Source organism: Barbus barbus, assembly GCF_936440315.1.
Source record: "Barbus barbus genome assembly, chromosome: 33".
Taxonomy (NCBI): domain Eukaryota; kingdom Metazoa; phylum Chordata; class Actinopteri; order Cypriniformes; family Cyprinidae; genus Barbus; species Barbus barbus.
In genome coordinates, this window is record NC_136761.1 from 15110607 (window position 1) to 15132535 (window position 21929).

Here is a 21929-nt window from a genome sequence, read left to right on the forward strand (position 1 = left end):
TCTATTCAGATTTGGTTATTATTGGTTATTATCTATTAAACTAAAACATTTACTTGACATTTTAAGAGATGAATTACTGAGTCCGTCTGACTGAAATTGAACATTTAAATGCATTGGAAGTGGCTGTATCACATAAAATTGAACTTTTCTTAACCTTGTTGTATCCCCAACGGTGTCTGCCGGTCATGTCACCTCAAATCACCGTCTCGCATTGAAAATAAAGACTTCCAGTTGTTTTGTCACTCCAAATCGCTGTCAGTGTGAACGCACCCTAAGAAGTCAGCTGGCTTGTTGGATAACAATTGGAAATACTAGAGATTATAGGGTGTTTTCAGACAGTTGCTGGATAAAGTATATGCTTCTGTATATTTATGAATGTGTGTGTGCTTGTGTGTTTATTTGCGAGTGTGTTAAAGGCAAACTATAGTATGTGACAGCCCCAATTGATCGGTGAAGGATAAGAGACATGCTTCAAACCCTCTCTTTTCTAATCAACTCATCTGTCTCTTCTCCACTCCTCCTGTTCCACCTCTCCACGTTGATCTTCTTTTTCTCCTCTCTGCACTCCTCATCCTTTTTGTCCTCTCTTTTTTGCTGAGAATCAGAGTTTTCTGGAAGAGAGAGCTGGAGGACTATGCCCCACTGATTCCTTACCCACAATCCAATCTGCCCACAGACCACTGAACTCGCTCGCTATCTGTCTGTGTGGTAAAATGCGTTTTGCTTGGTAATTTTGATGATATATGCTTGACCAGCATAAAATAATGAAGTATATTTTGGTTGTACACGAATTTAAGACAAAAAAAGTCCTTTTAAAAATAATCAAAACCAATTCAAAATAGATTTTACATGTAAGACACCCTGGAACATAATTATATTGCAATAATGTGACTAATCAATTCTCAAATTTAAAGTACAGGTCCTTTTCAAAAAATTAGCATATTGTGATAAAGTTCATTATTTTCTGTAATGTACTGATAAACATTAGACTTTCATAATTTTAGATTCATTACAACACAACTGAAGTAGTTCAAGCCTTTTATTGTTTTAATATTGATGATTTTGGCATACAGCTCATGAAAACCCAAAATTCCTATCTCAAAAAATTAGCATATCATGAAAAGGTTCTCTAAACGAGCTATTAACCTAATCATCTGAATCAACTAATTAACTCTAAACACCTGCAAAAGATTCCTGAGGCTTTTAAAAACTCCCAGCCTGGTTCATTACTCAAAACCGCAATCATGGGTAAGACTGCCGACCTGACTGCTGTCCAGAAGGCCATCATTGACACCCTCAAGCAAGAGGGTAAGACACAGAAAGAAATTTCTGAACGAATAGGCTGTTCCCAGAGTGCTGTATCAAGGCACCTCAGTGGGAAGTCTGTGTGGCAGAAAACGCAGCACAACGAGAAGAGGTGACCGGACCCTGAGGAAGATTGTGGAGAAGGACCGATTCCAGACCTTGGGGGATCTGCGGAAGCAGTGGACTGAGTCTGGAGTAGAAACATCCAGAGCCACCGTGTACAGGCGTGTGCAGGAAATGGGCTACAGCGGCAGAAGCGCCTGACCTGGGCTACAGAGAAGCAGCACTGGACTGTTGCTCAGTGGTCCAAAGTACTTTTTTCGGATGAAAGCAAATTTTGCATGTCATTCGGAAATCAAGGTGCCAGAGTCTGGAGGAAGACTGGGGAGAGGGAAATGCCAAAATGCCTGAAGTCCAGTGTCAAGCACCCACAGTCAGTGATGCTGGTGTTGGTCCACTGTGTTTTATCAAGGGCAGGGTCAATGCAGCTTGCTATCAGGAGATTTTGGAGCACTTCATGCTTCCATCTGCTGAAAAGCTTTATGGAGATGAAGATTTCATTTTTCAGCACGACCTGGCACCTGCTCACAGTGCCAAAACCACTGGTAAATGGTTTACTGACCATGGTATTAATGTGCTCAATTGGCCTGCCAACTCTCCTGACCTGAACCCCATAGAGAATCTGTGGGATATTGTGAAGAGAAAGTTGAGAGACGCAAGACCCAACACTCTGGATGAGCTTAAGGCCGCTATCGAAGCATCCTGGGCCTCCATAACACCTCAGATTGCCTCCATGCCACGCCGCATTGAAGCAGTCATTTCTGAAAAAGGATTCCCGACCAAGTATTGAGTGCATAACTGAACATAATTATTTGAAGGTTGACTTTTGTTTTGTATTAAAAACACTTTTCTTTTATTGGTCGGATGAAATATGCTAATTATTTGAGATAGGAATTTTGGGTTTTCATGAGCTGTATGCCAAAATCATCAATATTAAAACAATAAAAGGCTTGAACTACTTCAGTTGTGTTGTAATGAATCTAAAATATATGAAAGTCTAATGTTTATCAGTACATTACAGAAAATAATGAACTTTATCACAATATGCTAATTTTTTGAAAAGGACCTGTATGTGTGTGTATATATGTATTATGATTCCATGATGGTTCTATAATCAAATTATGGCTAATTATGCCAAATTTGGTTAATTATGGCTAATGGTTTCAATCTGAAATATGTCAAAACAGGAAAGAAAACTGCTTCTCAAGTGATTTCATGGGGTATTTCAAGGTACACTCTAAAAACTGCTGGGTGAAATACAACCCAGTGCTGGGTAAATATTGGACAGAACACATGCTGGGTTGTTTTCAACCAACAGTTGGGTTAAATGTTTAACCCAATCGCTGGGTTCGTCCATATTTTACCCAGCACTGGGTTGTATTTAACCCAGCATTTTTTAGAGTGTAAAAAGAAAAAAAGTTGGCCATGATGACTGGGGGCTGCAAATTTCTTTGAGAAAGTCATTCCTTCCTGTATAATTAATTCCTCATTGTTGGATATGATGCAAAAGTAAGGCAATCGTGTACTGAGGGATTTTAATGAAGGCGTATTTCCTTGAATTAAGGTCATGCTAATTAACCAGGGACTTATAGGGACCAGCAGAATATAGCTTGACAGGCTAATGCAGTGACTGGTGATGTTTTTTCATGGCCATATACGATGATCCTAAACTTTGCTGCTTCTGCCTGCCTTTGAAGATGAGTAGGCCTTCAGGACCCTTTGGGTTTCTCTGTAGAAAATGCATGAAGCCAATTAGAGCCATATTATTGCAAAAATAAGAGACTTGTTACTACAGGTACAGTGATGATTATTTAAAAAAAATATTAGTTTTGTTTAGAGGCCTGAGCATTTCAAAAATACCCATATTGACTATTCTCTCTGAAGAAATAGAGATAATATGCTTATGAAAAGTGCATTACTGATTCTCTGCTACTCTTTAAAGGACCAAAAACCCCTGCAATGCAGCAAATGGAGGATGTACCTCATTTTTTCCTTGTAATGTTTTCAACACACTAGAATTTTAAAGGGAATGTGGCCTTTAGTAATTTCTATGAGTACAATGTTAATCTTAATGTTTAAGCATATAATGATATTCTAGGGAATTGTGTGCTTCTAATTTTTTAGCAACAGTTTGGACAGGACCCTTTTCTATTCTAACATGACAGTGAAGGCACGGTTCAAAAAGACATGATTGATTCAGTCAGTGTGGAAGAACTTGACTGGTCTGCAGAAAGCCAAGTCCTGATCCCAGCTGAACACATGTTTTTTTGTTGCTTCAAATGACATGTTGAGCGATATAATTTCACATTTTTACAAGTGGTCTGTCACCTCCCTCTTGTACGATTCCTGACTGAACGTTCCTTGTTTTTGAGTACAATGCACAGATTTTTATGTAACAAAGCACTGCTTCCTTCTCTATTGCAATTCTAATAATGTGCATTTGATTTGTCTTTGCTCGCAATCCAAATCTTATGTTTAATGCATTATAATGCATCTTCTTTCCGCACAGTCATACGGAAGCTTGCATACTCAACTAAAAGTTGCTCAGAAGCTCCCTGAGGAAACCTTGTGATGTCTGTTTGTATGAAGACAGCTAATATTTTCTCTGAAGATTGTGGTAATTGTGATCGTGGAGGCAGCTGGGGGCTAAACTCTGAACCAGTGAAGGGTTACGCTCATCCACAGTGGGCTCGTTGTTGGTGTTTTTTTCAGCTGGATGTTGAATAACATTACATAACCTGTTCTGACGTGGCGGCACTGTAAGAGGCCGCAGCATGCTGACTTTGTTTTCTCCTGTCATTGCAGATCTCGTCATTAGAGTGGCAAAGGATAAATTCGGAGCCATACAATCCGAGTACCAGAAGGTAAGTGCATGTGACTGTGCCTACCTGAACCTCCATGCTCTGCCACCGCAGTTAAGTTGCAGGGATATTGTCTCAGCTCATCTATTATGAAACAATATTTTAATTGCGTTTGAAAGCCAAGGAGAGAGCCTTGCCCTATTATGCACTTATTCTGGAAGAGCTGTTAATTGCTTTCGGCATTATAGTCTGTAGTAAACAGAGGAAGAAACTATTTGTTGCTTTTTAATAACAGAGTTTAATAAAACAAGAGCTCTTGCTTTGAAGTTTCAGCATCTTACTCCTGGGAACAAACTAACATATGGGGCAAAGCTTAATGAATCAGTTTCACAGATATTTCTTGTGATGGTTAGAGGAAATGTGAGTTCGGAGATACACAGCCACCTCAATTTACCATATCTGTTTATCAGAAAACAGCCCCATATTATATTATATTATATTATATGATAAAAGTTTTGGGCCTGTAAGTTTTCATTTTTGAAATAAATTAATACTTTAATTGAGCAAGGACACATTGTATGATCAAAAGTAACATTTAAAAACTTACATTGTTCCAAAATTTCCATTTCAAATAAATGTATTTCCTTTGAACTCTCTGTTCAACCAGCAACTCTAATGTTTTCAAATTTGACATATTTCTCGAGCACCAAATCAGCATATTACAATGAAAATTCAGCTTTGCCATCACATGAATTAATTACATTTTCAACTATATTAAAATAGAAAAAGTTATTTTAATATTTCACAATATTAATGTTTTACTCTATTTTTTAATTTAAAAAAAACCGCAGCATTGGTGAATACAAGAGACTTCTAAAAAAAAACTAAAAAATACCAATGACAAACTATATATCCAATACATACCAATATAATTTAATTTTAATCACTTAATTTAGTAATTTAAGTTTAATCTTAAAATGTATAAGGATTAAGGACAATGATTTAAAAATGGTCAAATATCAGTCTATAATCCCATTCACTCATCAGTTTTATTCTGTTTTGCTCTTGAAACACTTAAGAACATGGAGAACTGGATATGTATGTGACTGTTGGCCAAATCCATGATTCACTCAATATCTGGGACTGTCAAAATGGGACTGTAATGGGTCTGGTTCTTTCTAGTTCTTAAGTGATTTTATTTACCATTTGTTTGACTGTTGATTTGATTTTGCTTACCATCTGTTCTTAATTTTTTTGTTTTTGCTATTCTGCATGCCTTTCATCATCTGGCACCTCCCAGCCAGAACACATTGTTCTGAAGCTACAGGTAATGTGTGTCCCGCTAGAAGTGTCAAGGGCCAAACCAAACCCAAGTCTGACCACCCTCATTCCTTAGTTGCACCTAACCCGTTCAGAGCCCAGCCATTCATGTCTGTTTCAGTGTTACTCTCCAGTTTAATCTTGACTGTGGTTAAGTCATCCTTGTGGAACGCTAGGAACATTACATTGATTTAAATGATCTTGATAAACATTACACTTTTAGTACAGTTTTAAAACTGGGAATATGTTCATTTCACTTTTTTCTTGGCCATCCTGTATTAAAAGGTATTAAATTTCTCTTTCATCTCTGTAATTGGTAAGATAATCACAAATACACAAATTTCCTCATCTTAAGCTATCTGCAATTTTTTGCTCAGCCATGACCTAGTAAGAGGAGTGTAACTACGCTAACAGGGATGATGTTGTCCCTAGATGAACCTGTCTAAAGCTTACATATGCTGATACGAGAGAAGCACATTAGACGGTCAGTGAGAGAGAATGACCATTCATAGTAAAATGGTCAATAACCTCATGCCCTAAGTGCTGTATGTGTGAAGTCCTTCATAAAAGTCTTAGCTGCTAAGCTTTTGTGTCATTTCCAACAAGACTTTCAGTTCTTACTCGCATAGGCATGAGGGGAAATGAGCTTTTAAAACCACTTTTAGAGAATTTTAAATATGGAAAGGCTCTACCCTTGAGGAGAAGCGAGGGTATTCGGTGACAGACAAAGCCTCTGGTTTATTCAGCGGATTAAGCTTATCCACAGGCTAGCCGGAGGACAGCCCTGCTCATTCAGAAGTGTCCATAATGCCACGAGACGTGTGCAAATGGATTCAATGGCAACATATGGAAAAAGCATTTAACATTATTCCATCATGTTACATACGGCATGGAAATTTAGCAGAGAACGGTTTAATTTCTCTCACTTCAAAAGCCTTTTTAATGGAATGCTTTGGAGACAAGGATATTTGCTTTACTTGAAAAAGAGTGTCTTGTTGCATTTTTTAAAAATATGAACCGTGAAAATATTTTGTAGCTCATTTAAATACATCTTAGTGTTCCTAAAAACAGTTGATAATAATTTAAAGGAACAGTTCACCCGAAAATAAAAATCTGCTGAAAATCTACCTACCCTCAGGCCATCCAAGATTTAGATGTAGTTTGTTTCTACATCAGAACAGATTTGAAGAAATTTAGCATTACATCACTTGAATGCTAAATTAGAATGGGTGCCATCAGAATGTGTCCAAACAGCTGATAAAAACATCACAGTAATCAACACGACTTCAGTCCGTCAATTAACATCTTATGAAGTGAAAAGCTGTGAGTTTATATAAACAAATACATCATTAGGATATTTTTAACTTCAAACTGTCGCTTCTATCAAAGTCTTCTATCCACAATATTGCTTGAAACAAACTCATCTACATTGTGGATGTCCACAGAATGAGTAAATTTTCATATAATTTTCATTTTTGGGTGAACTATTCCTTTCATTTCTGCAAATGTAGTGCTCACTTGTGTAATTGTAGTTCTAAAATAATCACACATGGCTCTCCTTCCTTCCTTTTACCCACAGAACTAAACCTAAACTTTAAACCTGGATAACTTGGATGGTTCCCTGGATGCAAATTAAGCCATAACAGATTTATTTACCTGAACTTCATTGCGGACCAGGCTTAAACTGCATCAAGAAAACCATCTCAAATAATAACTCTGTTTGTTTGCATTTATTGATCATGTTAGAATTTCTAATCTATGTAACTTTGTGTTGTGTGCAGGTGATTTATTATGATCTTGGTTTTGTGGTGTGTGCGGCACTGGGCCTGCTGTTCACCGTGCTGCTACCGCTGGTGGGGCTTCTCTTTTGTTTGTGCCGCTGCTGTGATAACTGTGGAGGAGAGATGCACCAGAGACAGCGGAAGAATGCAGACTGCCTTAGAGGACTGCTGACCACACTGTTACTCACCACCACCTTCATTATCACGTAAGTTATTGTGTTTGTCTGAATGTGCATGTGTGCTTGCATTAACACAGTAAAGGCCCAATCACACAAGAATAATAACTATAGAAAATCAAAGTCTTAACTTAGCAACATGCTATCATCAAGCACTATTAAAATCAGTTACGAATTATGTCTCTATTTGTGTAAGCCTTCCAAACTGGTAACTTACGAGGTGCCACTTAATGCAGGTAGCAGACTGCAAAGGCAGCTTTTAGTAGGTTTTGGAACAGAGCCTAAATAATCGAAAGCAAACTCAAAGCTAATGATCATTTCAATAAAAGACCTCAACATGGACACTTCTGAGCTTGTAGTTATTCTTTCTGTCCTAAAATTACCATGTTCCCAAAGGCATACTGTAGACAAGTGTACACTCCAGGAAGAAATACAGCAGAATTGTACAAAAGCAGGAGCTCCAGGATAGCGATGGCAAACTGAATAGAGTGTTTGATGTTCCTCAGCTTTATGCATTCAGCTGGCTGGCTCTTTATTAAAGATTCCACAGCACATGCCTGGCTGCCTGGAGATGGGCATGTCTCCTCATGTACAAACCTCCTGGGATTTCAACTTTCATGATTCTGATGAAGCTATAACAGGGGCTACTCTGCACATTCCTCTGTTCAGTGCTATATTAAAGCGGGTCAATCTTGTTTAATGTAAGGCAGGCACCACCTAGTCTCTTAGTGAGAAGTTTAACTGAAAATCATTCAGATGTTACGTGATTGTCCCAAAGAGAGGTTATGGAAAATGTCTTGAGTTTGAAGTATCTCCATGGGAGGTTATGAGTTGGATACCTTCTAATGTGTGCTTGAATTATGTTTTTTTTTTCATGGCGGGGTGAAACCATGGCACTTGTTCTGGAGTTTCGTTGACCTGTCTTGTCATTTGCCTTTTCCTAACTTTTATTATAATTACTTGATAAACTCAGGCGGCTTTTCTCAGGGCTCTGCTGTTTTCACATAAAACATTGGGCATAATTTAGGCTTGATGAATAATTAAAGAAGTGACCCAATTATGACAAGAAAATTCTTCATTAGTGCCGTCTCACTCTTAAGAGAAATACAGCATTTCTTAGGGACATTGTCAACCCAGTCGTGAACACAATGGTGTGATGGTCAGGCAACATGTATTACTCGTATTTTTAGTTCAGTTCTTGTAAGACTTTGGCAGATGGTCTTCCAGACTTTAGATCACTGACATCCATTACTATCTGTTTGGTACATGCTTAACAAGCACAATCAGTTGGCTGCTTTCCTTATGCGACTTCGAAAAAAAGATGGTCTGTCCCAAATATATACTATTATTTACACTCTTAAAACCTTTCTCTTTCACAAAAGGTTCTTTGTGGCAAAAGAAGTTTCTTCAGATTATAAAAAGGTAAGAAAGATGGTTCTTCAAAGAACCTTTGACTGAATGGTTCTTTGTGAAACCAAAAATGGTTCTTCTATATGGCATCGCTGTGAAGAACCTTTTAATCACCTTTATTTTTAAGAGTGTACTATTTTATATATTTATTCACTATACATTAAGAAGTTTGGGATTGGTACGATTTTCCATGTTTCTGAATAACTTATGCACTTATTTGATCAGTAAAAAGAGTGATATTGTGAAATATTATTAGTTTAAAATAACTGGTTTCTATTTTAATAATTGTTCAAATTAAATGTATTCAAAGCTAAATTTTCAATAGCCATTACTCTACTCTTCAGTGTCATTCTAATAAGATGATTTCGTGCTCAATAAAAAATGTATTATTATGTTGAAAACAGTTGCGCTGCTTAATATTTTTTGGAACCTGTGATACATTTTTTCAAGATTATTTGATAAAAATTTCAAAAACATCATTTATTTGAAATAGGAATGTTTTGTGACATTATCAATGTCTTTACTGTCACTTTTGATCAATTTAACGCATTCGTGCTGAATAAAAGTGTTTAAATCCTACTAGCCATAAAACTTTTGAATGATAATGTGATTATAAAACATATAATGCATGTTAGATGTTTTCTGTTTTACAATGTAAATGGTGTTAAGTTGCCATGTGCCATTGTACTAAAAATAGATGCTATTGGCGTTATTTACAAATGACCACACACATAAATTTGTCCTCATTCTGGAGAAGGCTGCCCTTTAAAAAATAATGACGCTGTCATGGTTTGCTTGCTGTTTTATTATAGATTCATTTAAATTTGTATGTGTATTTATATTTAATTGGTCCACAGCTAAAGATAATTAATGAATCTGCTCATTTTAATTTGTTAACACAGTTGTTAACACAGCAGTATAGTTCACATTGAAATCTCTTGTTTTTGATGGCACAGTGGCTCTTTTTAGGTTTCAAAGGAGAAAAATCTGAAGCAGAAGTCTCTATTTGCTCTCAGTTTAAATTCATTGATGTCTAGGAGAAACAGTTTAGATATTAAAGCGGTCTAATTTGTAATTTGTTCTTCCCGTGGGGTGCTTAGCTGTGATTGGATGTAGAGCAGAAACACTGCTGCTACTCAGAAGGAGTGTTACGCTCAGGGCAATGAAGGTCACCGGGGCCACTGCTCCTCTGCCAACCCCAGGGCTCAGCTTGCAGAGACGGCCTGTCACATCTAATACAGTAGAGCCTGTGAACCCACATGACATCCATAGTGCAGCTGGGCTGTGCAGTGCTCACACATTTCATTCATTAAATCACCCTGTTTAGTCATAGAAAACCTACATTTGCACAGTGTTTGTGCTGTTAAATGTCTTTGGGCCTGTTTTCAGCCTTGAAATATTATAATGCATGAACAGATTGAGATTCAGTCTTGGTAATTAATCATTACAGGCACACATGTGTAAATGGTTGCATTTTTTACTCTAGAGATTGCTGTATTTTCGACAGATCCCGCCTCAGTCCTCTATAACGGTTCTATAAGTATAAAACCAATACTGCAAAATCTTAAAATATATATATGGAAAAAACAGGACTGCAAAGTTGAGAGTGTGAGCGGCTTGATGAAATCATTTGCGGTTTCTATAGTAACAGTGGCTATTGGATTTTATAGTGGATTTTAACTAGTACTTCAGTTAGAATTTGAAAATTGGGAAATAGAAATCTTACCAACTTATAGGGTCCTCAGGCAGTTAGGGGTTATGAAAGGGGTCCTTTGTGCTAATATGTTTTAGAAACCCTTATTTAGGTTATCTAGTGCCTGAGGATTGTCTATATCTAGTTATAGCTAGTAAAATGTGTGAATGTGTTTGCGTAAGAGAAAGAAACCATGGTAACAGTGACAATATGTCCCGATGTGACTCTGCGTCACACTCTCTCTGGTGTGTGTGTGTGTGTGTGTGTGTGCACACATGTGTGTTTTAGTCGTCATATGGTACAGTTCTTTTTGGCACATAGCTGTACAGTTGACTTTTTATCTGTGTATTTGCAGGATTGTGATTGTTTTCTGTAAAGCAGCATTTAAATAGAGCCATCATCAGATATTAATGTATACAAATGTAACGCAGTCACTGTCAAGAGTTTCTTCTGTCTGTTGCGATGATGAATAATGAGTATTTAAATGTAATATTCAGCTCAAAGAAAATCACCCACAATATTTTGGTGTACAGAATGGAGAGAGAGAAAGCTTTTGTTTGTGTGGTTAATCATGTGTCCTCCTTCTGTCCTACACATGAATGGAAAAGAGAAATTATTATCTCACACTTCAATTACCACCCGATCTGGCCTACTTTCACTGCACACACATGGGGCTTGCCGCTTCCATTTCCACAAACATATTCAACTTGAAACTTGTGAGAACTTTAAAAGGAACATTTCGATTTCCTCTGGAATAATGAAACAGTCTGGAATCTAATTTGAACATGTGCTGCTTTATAAATCTTCCTGTCGAAAGTTTGGACACTACTTTTTTAAATCTTTTATATTACTGTTTTTCATCAAAACTAAAATATAATATTTTTTTATTAATTTACGTACTATTATTTGTGTTATTTACACATGGGACTATGTAAATTGAAATAGAAAAAAAGTACAAATCAAACCCATCTTATATTTAAGCTTCTTCAAAGTCTTTGGGTGCTTCCAGAGATGCTTTTTAACTATTGAAGGTTCCTGTATATGCTGGACACTCATCGCCTGTTTATCCAGCCCAATTCATCCTTTTCCAGTTGTTTAATTGAAATGAACTTGTAAAGAAATGTATATGTAAGCACACAATTACCATAAATTCTCATATATCCCTAGTGAAAAATAATTATACTAAACTGTTTTTGAAATACATTTTTTAATGCTAAGTATACTACAAATACATTTACATATTTATGTGCTTAATACAAATACCCTGTAATTGTACTTTTAATATACAGTACTGGTATACTTTAAGTCTGCTAAACTGGAACAACTAATTTTATAATTAATGTACTTTTATTGTGTGGAAGTAGTGCTAAGGTCCAACTAAAGACATGCTGAAGTATATTTGATTGTGCTAAAGTGGAACTATTGCAAGTAAAGTTTAGGTACACATTAAATATCTTGCATTAAACACCAATATTATTCAAAGATCATACAGTCCTCATCAGTAGTGACATTAAAACACATTTTAGGCTTAATATTAAGAAATGTGCATTGTACACAAGTAGTAGTTCAAATTAAGTTTAATTATAATTTATATATCAGTAAGTCTCGAGCAATATGTCATTAAATATGTTAATAGATTTGAACTATACTTAGTATGAAATAAGTGTATTTTAAATATATTACTTTTAGGGATAAAATCTGTCAAATGCGCAGTTTATTGATACTATTATATAAAAAAATTTATATACAAGCACAAAACTACCATAACTACGTAATATAATTCTATCACGTGTCACATCTATCACATTTTTTAATCGCTGCGCTTGTGTTTTATTTTGTGGTAATGGTAGTTCAACATTAAAAAGTAGTAAAAGTATCTTTTCCATCTTGCCTTCTAAAATAAAAGACAGTGGCTGTCTTTGTCTGGGTCAGTAGCTTGGCAGTGTCGTGGTGGTGGGCTGATCACATTACAGGTCTGTTGAGCACAGAGGAATCAACAGGTAGACCTGGAATGCCTTCATGGCGATATCAAACCCAGTGGGTGATCTCCTGTATAAAGAGGCAGTCAAGGAGGTCTTCACCCCCACCCTGCTCCTCAAATCCCAACTGAGGCATTTATAGACAGGGATGCTGTGGGAGCAGCCCCAGGGTCCAGTCTGGCTAAATACAGCGATTATTGTGGAAGTAATGCGATTCCTGCCTCCATTAGTCTATAGAGACATTCTTCGGTGCACTGAACCAACCCAAGTTACAAAGCCTATTTTCAACATGATGCCAAAGTGAGCTTAGAGCCATTTTAAAAGCAAGATTTAATGAAGAAATACAAATTCTTAAATTTAGTTTTATTTATTGCTGGTTCATATGAGGTGCCCTGCAGACTTTTAGACCATCTCAATGCCGCTTGTGTGGCATGCACTTTGCCATCCTCAAAGCCCCTTTGTTCACTGGCTGCTATGTTTTCCCTGACCTTACGGAGTAGAGCAAATAGCAGCTTACCAGACAGAGAGAGGAGGACATGGAGAATAAGGGGGTGAGAAGGAGGAAAAACAATAGGGCTTTATAGCCAGCTACCCATTTTGATTCTCCATCAGTCTGTGGTCTGTTTCTTACCCTGATACCATTCTGCAATGCCCATTATCTGCATATAAAGCACAGCATTTCATCACGTCTGCGATTTTAAAACCAGTTTGCTATTTGCTCTTTCAGACCTTTTGTAACTGAATTTGAATAAAGGTTGCAAAATAGGATTCAGAATTGAATTTAAGAAAACAAAATTAAAATTGAATTCATATAATTGTTTCAATGAATAATAAGGATAATACAGTATATTATAAAATTATATAACTTGTAATTCACAGTAATTTATTTGTATGTATTACTCATAAAAATATACAAAAGACACACACATATTTATATGTGCATATTATTTATATAATGTTTCTTTAATTTTATGGATGTCCATGTTTAAGGAACACTTAATTTCCCAGAAAGCTTTTATACATGTTTGAATTTTAAATTTAAAGTAGTTTCATGGCAGTAATTAATAATAAAGTTACTATAAAAACAGTATGATTTTTTTTTATAAAATATTAATAGTTAAAGAGGACCTATTATGCCCCTTTTTACAAGATGTAAAATAAGTCTCTGATGTCCCCAGAGTGTATATGTGAAGTTTTAGCTCAGAATACACCACAGATAAATTTTTATAGATTGTTAAAATTGCCACTTTTAGGGTATGAGCCAAAAGAGCTGTTTTTGAGTATGTTGCTTTAAATGCAATTGAGCTGTTTCTCCCGGAGAAGAGGGCAGAGCTTCAAGAGCTCAAGCTCCTGCATTAGCAGTGCTAGCCTTTGCAAATAAACATTTCACTATTAGTACAAGCCTTTTATCTTTATAGAAAACATACTCTGTTTCAAAGTCAGTCATCTGATTGTACTGTGCATAATAAATTAGGGTTTATGAATTACACAGATGGGGAGCAAGGTGGGATAAAAATAACAACATGTCTGGTCTCATGCTATCACAAACTTTATAAATCCCACTTCAGATTATGAGCTCGACAACTTCAAGCGATCGACTCACATTGCTTTCATATGCAACTTTTAACTACCACATTCCTATTCACGATCATTCATGAAGGCAGCACCAGTGAAAACAGACAGAGACAATGATAGCTTTAGCAATTAGCCTTACAGAGTGCCAAGAAGCTATTCAAAAAAGGGCAATTCAAAAAAACTTGTGATACTTACTTTGTCTGGAGCTGACGTTCGTACAAAGTGTTGGTATTGATTTAGGAGACATTACCGATTTAATTTTTTTTCTGGGATATTTTCTTCGAAAATGAATTGAAATGAATGAAAATGAATGAAAAATGAATGAAATTTAACCACCGTGTCCTTAGCTCAGATGGGGGGAGATTATGGCGACTCCTATGTTCATTAGCGCATCCCAAAGCACAACACTTGTAAAGCCTCTTTGGCGCTGACATTGTATATATCTCCAGTAATGGCAGACCGCAGCTTCTCACTGGGCTGTGTGTATGCTAATAGGGCAGAGAGCGTCTCAAATGGGCTTGACTTTTCCCCTCTGTGATGTGAACAGAAGGAGAATCTGAAACGGCTCTTTTGGAGAGACTGTTCATGATTTATTGGTTTTATAAAAAAAATTAGTCGGTAGATTTTTATTATAGGCTGGTTGTTTTCACTCACTGCAGCCTCACAACTGTGTTCAAACACCTTATAAAAGTGATGTTTGCATAATACGTCCCCTTTAATAAACATTAATAGCTTTTATAATAAACTATTTTTCCAAAATTGTCAGTTGGTCAGTGTTTATGAAATTATTCATGTTCTGTCACAAACTTGTGCTGAATGATTTGAAATTCTTCTCTTGAATTTCTTAAAACTGCAATTCAGTAAATTCCTCTTCTGTCAGCTCAGCATCCTGTGGGGCATGTGGCCAGTTCATTTAAAGTGCCCCTCATGAATTGAAAGGGAGACACTTCTCTAATATTCCGAATGTTGCTTATCCTTAGTCCTCGTGTATTAAACATAATACATCTCTAACAAAAATGCTATGTTGCCTACAGTGAGAATAATAAACTGTACAGCTAGTGTTGTCAAATAACATAGTTGTATACACAGGCTCATCTTCTGGAGCACTTTTAGATGTACAGACATTTTGGAACTGTTTTCTTTTAAGTCGTGTCTATAGAGGAAGTTTTTTGCATTCACATCTGAAACAGGAAGTTGCCCATGCCCCCATATTCATCTATCTTTAGTGTTGCTAGCAGTTATAAATCCCAACCGCAGAAGTGTGTGAAAGCATTGATGCGTTTCATACGCAGCACCCACAGATTCATCTGTGTATGGTGCAATCATATTTATGCACAAAAACCAACAAAGACTGATTCACACATTTTGATATAATGTCACAAAAATCCTTCCTGTTTGCACTGTTGTTGCATAAGTCAGTCATGGCTTTTGTCCCAGACTGCAGTGAATGCCTAGCATGATGGTGCTGCCATCATTCAGTGGCTCCCACGGTAGCCATGAGCACAGCCCAATTAGGATGTGTGAATCATGAATAGGTACTAATATAGGGCTGGCTTTTCCTTGAAGTGTCTCTCAGTCTAATTAAGGAGAGCTCAAGTCACCCTAGTTTGAAGTAACTGTGTAAGATGAAGGTTCCTTTGGATTTGTATAACAGTTGTATAACAAAAGCGCTCTCTTTCTGTATAGACCTGCAGCAGTATGATGTTGCCTCTTAGTTCTCAATAAAAGTATGCCAGAGTATGAGAACATTCCCAAAGCGATGCAATTAAAGGATCCTAAGAAGAGAGAACAGTTGTGAGGAACGTCTTGTTTTGTGTTGTAGTGCTGCCCCCTACTGACACTCCAGAGAGTATTTTTCTAAAAGGCCCATAACAATCATACATATGTTCCTATTCTTGTTTTTCTAGCTTGAATCTGATTTAGTTTGTGCTGTTTGAACGATTCTGTTTTTACTCATCAGGGCAGGGGTCCTTTGTGCATATGCAGCCAATCAGAACCTGAGTTCTCAGCTGAAGAGCATGAGGAGGCTGGTGAAGAGTAACCTGAAAGACCTGCACACCTTCGCCAATCAGACCCCAGCAGTGAGTAATACATCCAGTACTATTACACTGGGATGGATGGATGGACAGACGTAAATGATTGATGGTCGGTTGGTTGTAGGATGGACAGACAGAGAGATGGATGGATGGATGGATGGATGGATGGATGGACAGACAAATGATTGGTCGGTTGGTTGGTCGGATGGACAGACAGAGAGATGGATGGATGGATGGATGGATGGATGGATGGATGGATGGACAGACAAATGATTGGTCGGTTGGTTGGTCGGATGGACAGACAGAGAGATGGATGGATGGATGGATGGATGGATGGACAGACAAATGATTGGTTGGTTGGTTGGTCGGATGGACAGACAGAGAGATGGATGGATGGATGGATGGATGGATGAATAGACAGACAGAAAATATTGATGGTCGGTTGGTTGTTGGATGGACAGACAGAGAGATAGACAGACTAGATGGATGGATAGATAGATAGATGGATAAATGGATGGATGAATAGACAGACAGAAAAGATTGATGGTCAGTTGGTTGTTGGATGGACAGACAGAGATAGACGATAGATGGATGGATGGATGGATGGATGGATGGATAAATGTGTGAAACAATGGTCAGTTGAACAGCTTAGATATCATTATATTTGATTGCATAGTTGCAAAAGTATTCATCTATATGCCTTAGTACTGGTAAGTGAGGTTCTGTTTGCTAAATATATTGCTGTGTTGTCTCCTCTTCAGCAAATTGATTACCTGATCTCCAAGTATGACACCGTGAAGCACTATGTGCTGCATGACCTGGAGAGTAAGTATGCTATCATTCATCTAGAGTGGAATGGAAGGTGTTTCTGATGTGAGGACTCATGTTGTGGTCTTTCTTCAGATGTAGGTGTGATCTTGGGTGGAAGGATACATGAGGAATTGGGAAAAGACGTGCAGCCCGCCCTCGACACAGCTCTCAGCATGACTGGAAGTATGTCACTGCCCTTTGTGTTTTTTTTTTCTTTCTTCTCTTTCTTTCACCTTTGCTGGGAATACTATTTATCATAGTATATTGTATATCTTATGAGAATATAATGTGGATATTCAATCCATTGCTTTTGGAGGTGTCTTATTTCACTGTTTTGTCTTTGATTTGTTAGTTAAAGTGGAGAAAGCCATTAAAGGTAAACTGTAATAGACCCTGACTGGTCCTTCCCATATCTATCTGTAACAAAGTTGTGATTGACTCCTTATTTCTTCCCACAAAACCTGGCCCAGTTATTTTCCCATGTGTATTCTTGTATCCTTCCTTGGTGAAGCCTGCCCATCATGTGTCTTAAAACCAAAATTAAATGCACTGAAAGATACAAAGACATTCTCATCTCACCTCAATGGATAATATTTAGCGTATTTTTAAATTAAAGATGCATGTGTGGATTTTATGTCCTTCAGAATTAAGTGCATCTTGGTTATTGTCTCTGTTTTTGAATGTTCATTTATGTGTGTTTGCTCATTTGTTTCCTCTCTTAGCAATGCGAGACACTAAGGATGCTCTAGAGAATGTGAGTTTGACCTTGGAGACTTTGCAGGAAGGAACAGTCAAACTGCAGGCGAATCTCAGCCTGGTACGCGGCAGCCTTAGCAACGCCCTCAACGATCCTGTCTGCACAGATGTACGATCATCTGAGATTTGTCGCAACATACAGAGCACCCTTCCCAAGTTAGAAATTGCAGCCAACTACTCATCGGTACTAAAATTATTTCTCATCTTCTCTTCCAACATATTATCACCAACATGGTTCACAATAGTTTTTTTTTTATATATATATAAATTTTTTTTTTTTTTTTTTTTTTTTTTTTTTAGTTGCCTGATGTGACCAACCAGTTAGACAAAGTGAATGAAGTTCTAAAGACGGACCTCGGTCAGATTGTGGAAAAGGTACGATTTTCTCAGATTTCTCATGACGTGTTTGCTTAGACTCAGGACAGAACATATTGTATTTCACAGTGAAACAGGATATTCAACAAGATCAAACAAAAAAATATCCATTGAGAATTGATTTTAACATGACAAGTGGCCATACATAATCAAATGAATCCAAGTAGTTGGAGGGAGGGGGTTGAAGTCAGTTTTATGTATGTATGTATGTTTGTGTGTATATATATATATGTAGTGTGTGTATATACAGTTGAAGTCATAATTTTACATACACCTTTGAGAATCTGCAAAATGTTCATTATTTTACAAAAATAAGAGAGATCATACAAAATGCATGTTATTCTTTATTTAGTACTGACCTGAATAAGATATTTCACATAAAAGATGTTTACATAAAGTCCACAAGAGAAAATAATAGTTGAATTTATAAAAATGACCCCGTTCAACAGTTTACATACATTTGATTCTTAATACTGTGTTGTTACCTGAATGATCCACAGCTGTTTTTTTTGTTTAGTGATAATTGTTCTTGAGTCCCTTGTTTGTCCTGAACAGTTAAACTGTCTGCTGTTCTTCAGAAAGATCCTTCAGGTCCCACAAATTCTTTGGTTTTCCAGCATTTTTGTGTATTTGAACCCTTTCCAACAATGACTGTATGATTTTGAGATCCATCTCTTCACACTGAGGACAACTGAGGGACTCATTTGCAACTATTACAGAAGATTCAAACACTCACTGATGCTCCAGAAGGAAAAACCATGCATTAAGAGCCAAAACCTTTTGAACAGAATAAGGATGAGTACATTTTTCGCTTTGCCTAAATATCCTATTTTTTTCATTTAGTACTGCCCTTCAGAAGCTACAGAAGATACTTACATGTTTTCCAGAAGACAAATTAAGTTAAATTTACCTTTAAATTTATCTTCAAATAGATAGCTCTTAATGCATGGTTTTTCCTTCTGGAGCATCAGTGAGTGTTTGAATCTTCTGTAATAGTTGCAAATGAGTCCCTCAGTTGTCCTCAGTGTGAAGAGATGGATCTCAAAATCATACAGTCATTGTTGGAAAGGGTTCAAATACACAAAAATGCTGGAAAACCAAAGAATTTGTGGGACCTGAAGGATTTTTCTGAAGAACAGCAGGCAGTTTAACTGTTCAGGACAAACAAGGGACTCATGAACAATTATCACTAAACAAAAAAAAACAGCTTTGGATCATTCAGGTAACAACACAGTATTAAGAATCAAGTGTATGTAAACTTTTGAAATAGGGTCATTTCTATAAATATATATATATATGTGCATTTGTATGTATGTATGTATATGGATATGTGTGAGTATCAGTTTCCACAAAAATTGATAAAATAAAAATATGATATTCAGACATGATTTTTGAAGGATCGTGTGACACTGAAGACTGAAGAAACGGCTGCTGAAAATTCAGTTTTGCATTACAGGAATAAGTTGCATTTTAAAATGTTTTAAAATAGAAAAACTTGGTGAGCATAAGAGATTTCTTTCAAAAAAAAAATCTTACCAACTACCTTTTGAACATTTGTTTATAGAGAGAAGAATTTGTTTATATTGAAGAAATTAAATAAGGTCAGTTTGGATTATATGTTGGTATTCAAGGAGCATATCAGCTTTGCTCACTCTTACACCGTTTCATCTGTGTCACGCAGGGCTTTACAGCATTCAATGACACTCCCAACTTGGTAACAGATCAAACCCGAAATATCGTGGAAGGTGAGTTCAAACATTAAATGTAGACTACAATTCAGTCCATGCAGATTCGTGCAGAATCCCCTTTCAATAATTAAAAAATATGCACTTACATTTAAACAGTCACACTTTACAATAAGCTTAATGTAATAACTAACAATGAACAATACTTTTATTTTTTTATTTATTATTATAGTTGAACGTTAATTTCTACATATACTAACACATTTTTAACATTTAATATTTAGATTATACTATAAAATTGTACTAATGTTAAACTACTGTTATCCAGATCAAATTAATTTAAACTTTGCCTTACTAACATAGTAATGATGTAATTGATTTAAAGAACATATTACTTGTATTGTAATAATTAGCATAAGGCCTCCTCAGATAGGCTTTTATAAAGCTTTTTTCCTTGCTCCCCAGGGCACGTACAATAAGGCACAATGTTCTGTAATTGTCACTAAATCTGCACTGAAGCATTTTCTAATACTGTTGTGGCTTTCCTTTAGGGGTGAAGGCTCTTCTGGACGACGTTGGATCAAACATCACCACTTTCACCAAGCTCTTCCCGGTTCACAGCACCCTGACCAACTTCACCAAAATGATCTCTCACACACACTCACAGATCGAGGACATCTACCCTCAGGTCGATCAGATGGATTTCTACAGGTACTTCAGAGGACTCGGCTCCACAAGATAAAAACTTTCTCGGCAAAAAGTCTTTCATGTGTCCTTGACGTTGTTCATAATGTTTTCATTTTCAGGTGGATCTGTTGTATTACCCTGTGCTGTATGGTTGTCCTTATCCTCGCCTTCAATTTTCTGGGTTTGTTGTGTGGTATTCTGGGATTTGACAGGCACGCCACTCCAACCACGCGTGGATGTGTCTCTAACACAGGAGGCAACCTGCTCATGGCGTGAGTTTGAGTGTAATATGTCTTCAAATCCATCAAATGGATGCGATATACAGCATTTTCTGCACTCATTCACACACTCTTCCTGTGTCTCTCAGTGGTGTGGGCTTCAGCTTCCTTTTCTCCTGGGTGCTCATGGGAGTGATAACAGCTCTGTTCTTGGCAGGTGGGAATTTAGAAAAGCTTGTGTGTGAACCCTTTCAAACCCGACAGCTGTTTAAGGTAAGAGAGACAACACAGCTATAGATGTTTTTGCTGTCAAGCACAAGATGATCTTTGGATCATCTCAAATCATGCTGGAAAAAATGATCATAGAGCTTTACATGAAATTGTCAATTTATGCAGCTTGGGTGCTGCTGTCATTACAACAAAAGAGTGAGAAAACAAATACGAAGACATTCTGAGATTCATGTTTTTAATTCAACAGCTCTCCCATATTGAAATAAAATAAAAAATAAATGAAAAAATTGGTATTAATAGATTGTGTATGTTATATATTATATTATGTTATATTTTAAATGTTCATGTGGATGATATAATTAGTAATTATTTTTTGTTTTAAGCTAGAAAAATACATAAGTGTTTTCATTAGTGGGCTCAGACTATTGTATGCATGCAAAAAGACAAATAAATTCACCAAATAATACAAGTTAAAAGCCTGCCTGTATCATTCCATGTGATCATGTTGTGTGTAGGTGTTAGATACACCCAACTTGGTCAACTCTGCTTGGAGAAACTTCATACCAGGATACCTGTACAATGATCCTGAGATGGACCTTACAGCATATTCTCTCTACAGGTAACCTTGTCATATGTATCTATCTAATAAAAGTGAACAGTTACATTACAGTATTGGTGCTATCAGCTCAAGTTTTTTTGATAAAAAAAAAATATTTGGACAAATCTATGAATTTAGTGTATTAAAAACTAGAATTAAATATGCAAATAAATTATACTTGACATTTTCTCACACCTAACTTTCCTGAGCCATTTTGCAATAGAGTTGTCATTCTCCTTCAGTAGTCCAGCAGATGGCAGCAGAGAATGAAATGTCTGAAATTAAAATCATTTTCTCTCCTCTTTTGTAGTAATTGTAAGGACAACAGAGGGATTTACTCAGCTCTTCATATGGATAAGATCTTCAACGTCTCTGCCTTCTTTAACACCAGTGTTGTGAGTGGATCAAGGCTCTGTTCATGTGCACATGCAAA

The 21929-nt window shown here is 36.7% G+C and overlaps 1 protein-coding gene across 7 annotated transcripts in view; it reads left to right on the top strand.

Annotated features, from left to right (window-relative positions):
* Nucleotides 1-21929, top strand: part of LOC306853526 (prominin-1-A-like) — a gene marked incomplete at its 3' end in the record, with an annotated part of 51819 nt that overhangs the window by 19258 nt on the left and 10632 nt on the right. For 3 of the 7 annotated variants that reach the window (XM_079391012.1, XM_079391010.1, XM_079391015.1), the window contains exons 2-14: nt 4171-4229; nt 7268-7473; nt 16061-16181; nt 16898-16961; nt 17040-17129; nt 17669-17886; nt 18003-18077; nt 19759-19822; nt 20314-20473; nt 20569-20721; nt 20817-20940; nt 21414-21517; nt 21807-21891. In XM_079391012.1, coding sequence (XP_079247138.1) covers nt 4171-4229; nt 7268-7473; nt 16061-16181; nt 16898-16961; nt 17040-17129; nt 17669-17886; nt 18003-18077; nt 19759-19822; nt 20314-20473; nt 20569-20721; nt 20817-20940; nt 21414-21517; nt 21807-21891 — 1523 coding nt within the window. Of the gene's footprint in view, nt 1-4170; nt 4230-5466; nt 5494-7267; nt 7474-16060; nt 16182-16897; nt 16962-17039; nt 17130-17298; nt 17323-17668; nt 17887-18002; nt 18078-19758; nt 19823-20313; nt 20474-20568; nt 20722-20816; nt 20941-21413; nt 21518-21806; nt 21892-21929 lie in introns of all 7 variants that reach the window. The other 4 variants (XM_079391013.1, XM_079391009.1, XM_079391011.1 and 1 more) reach the window with 2 other exon arrangements.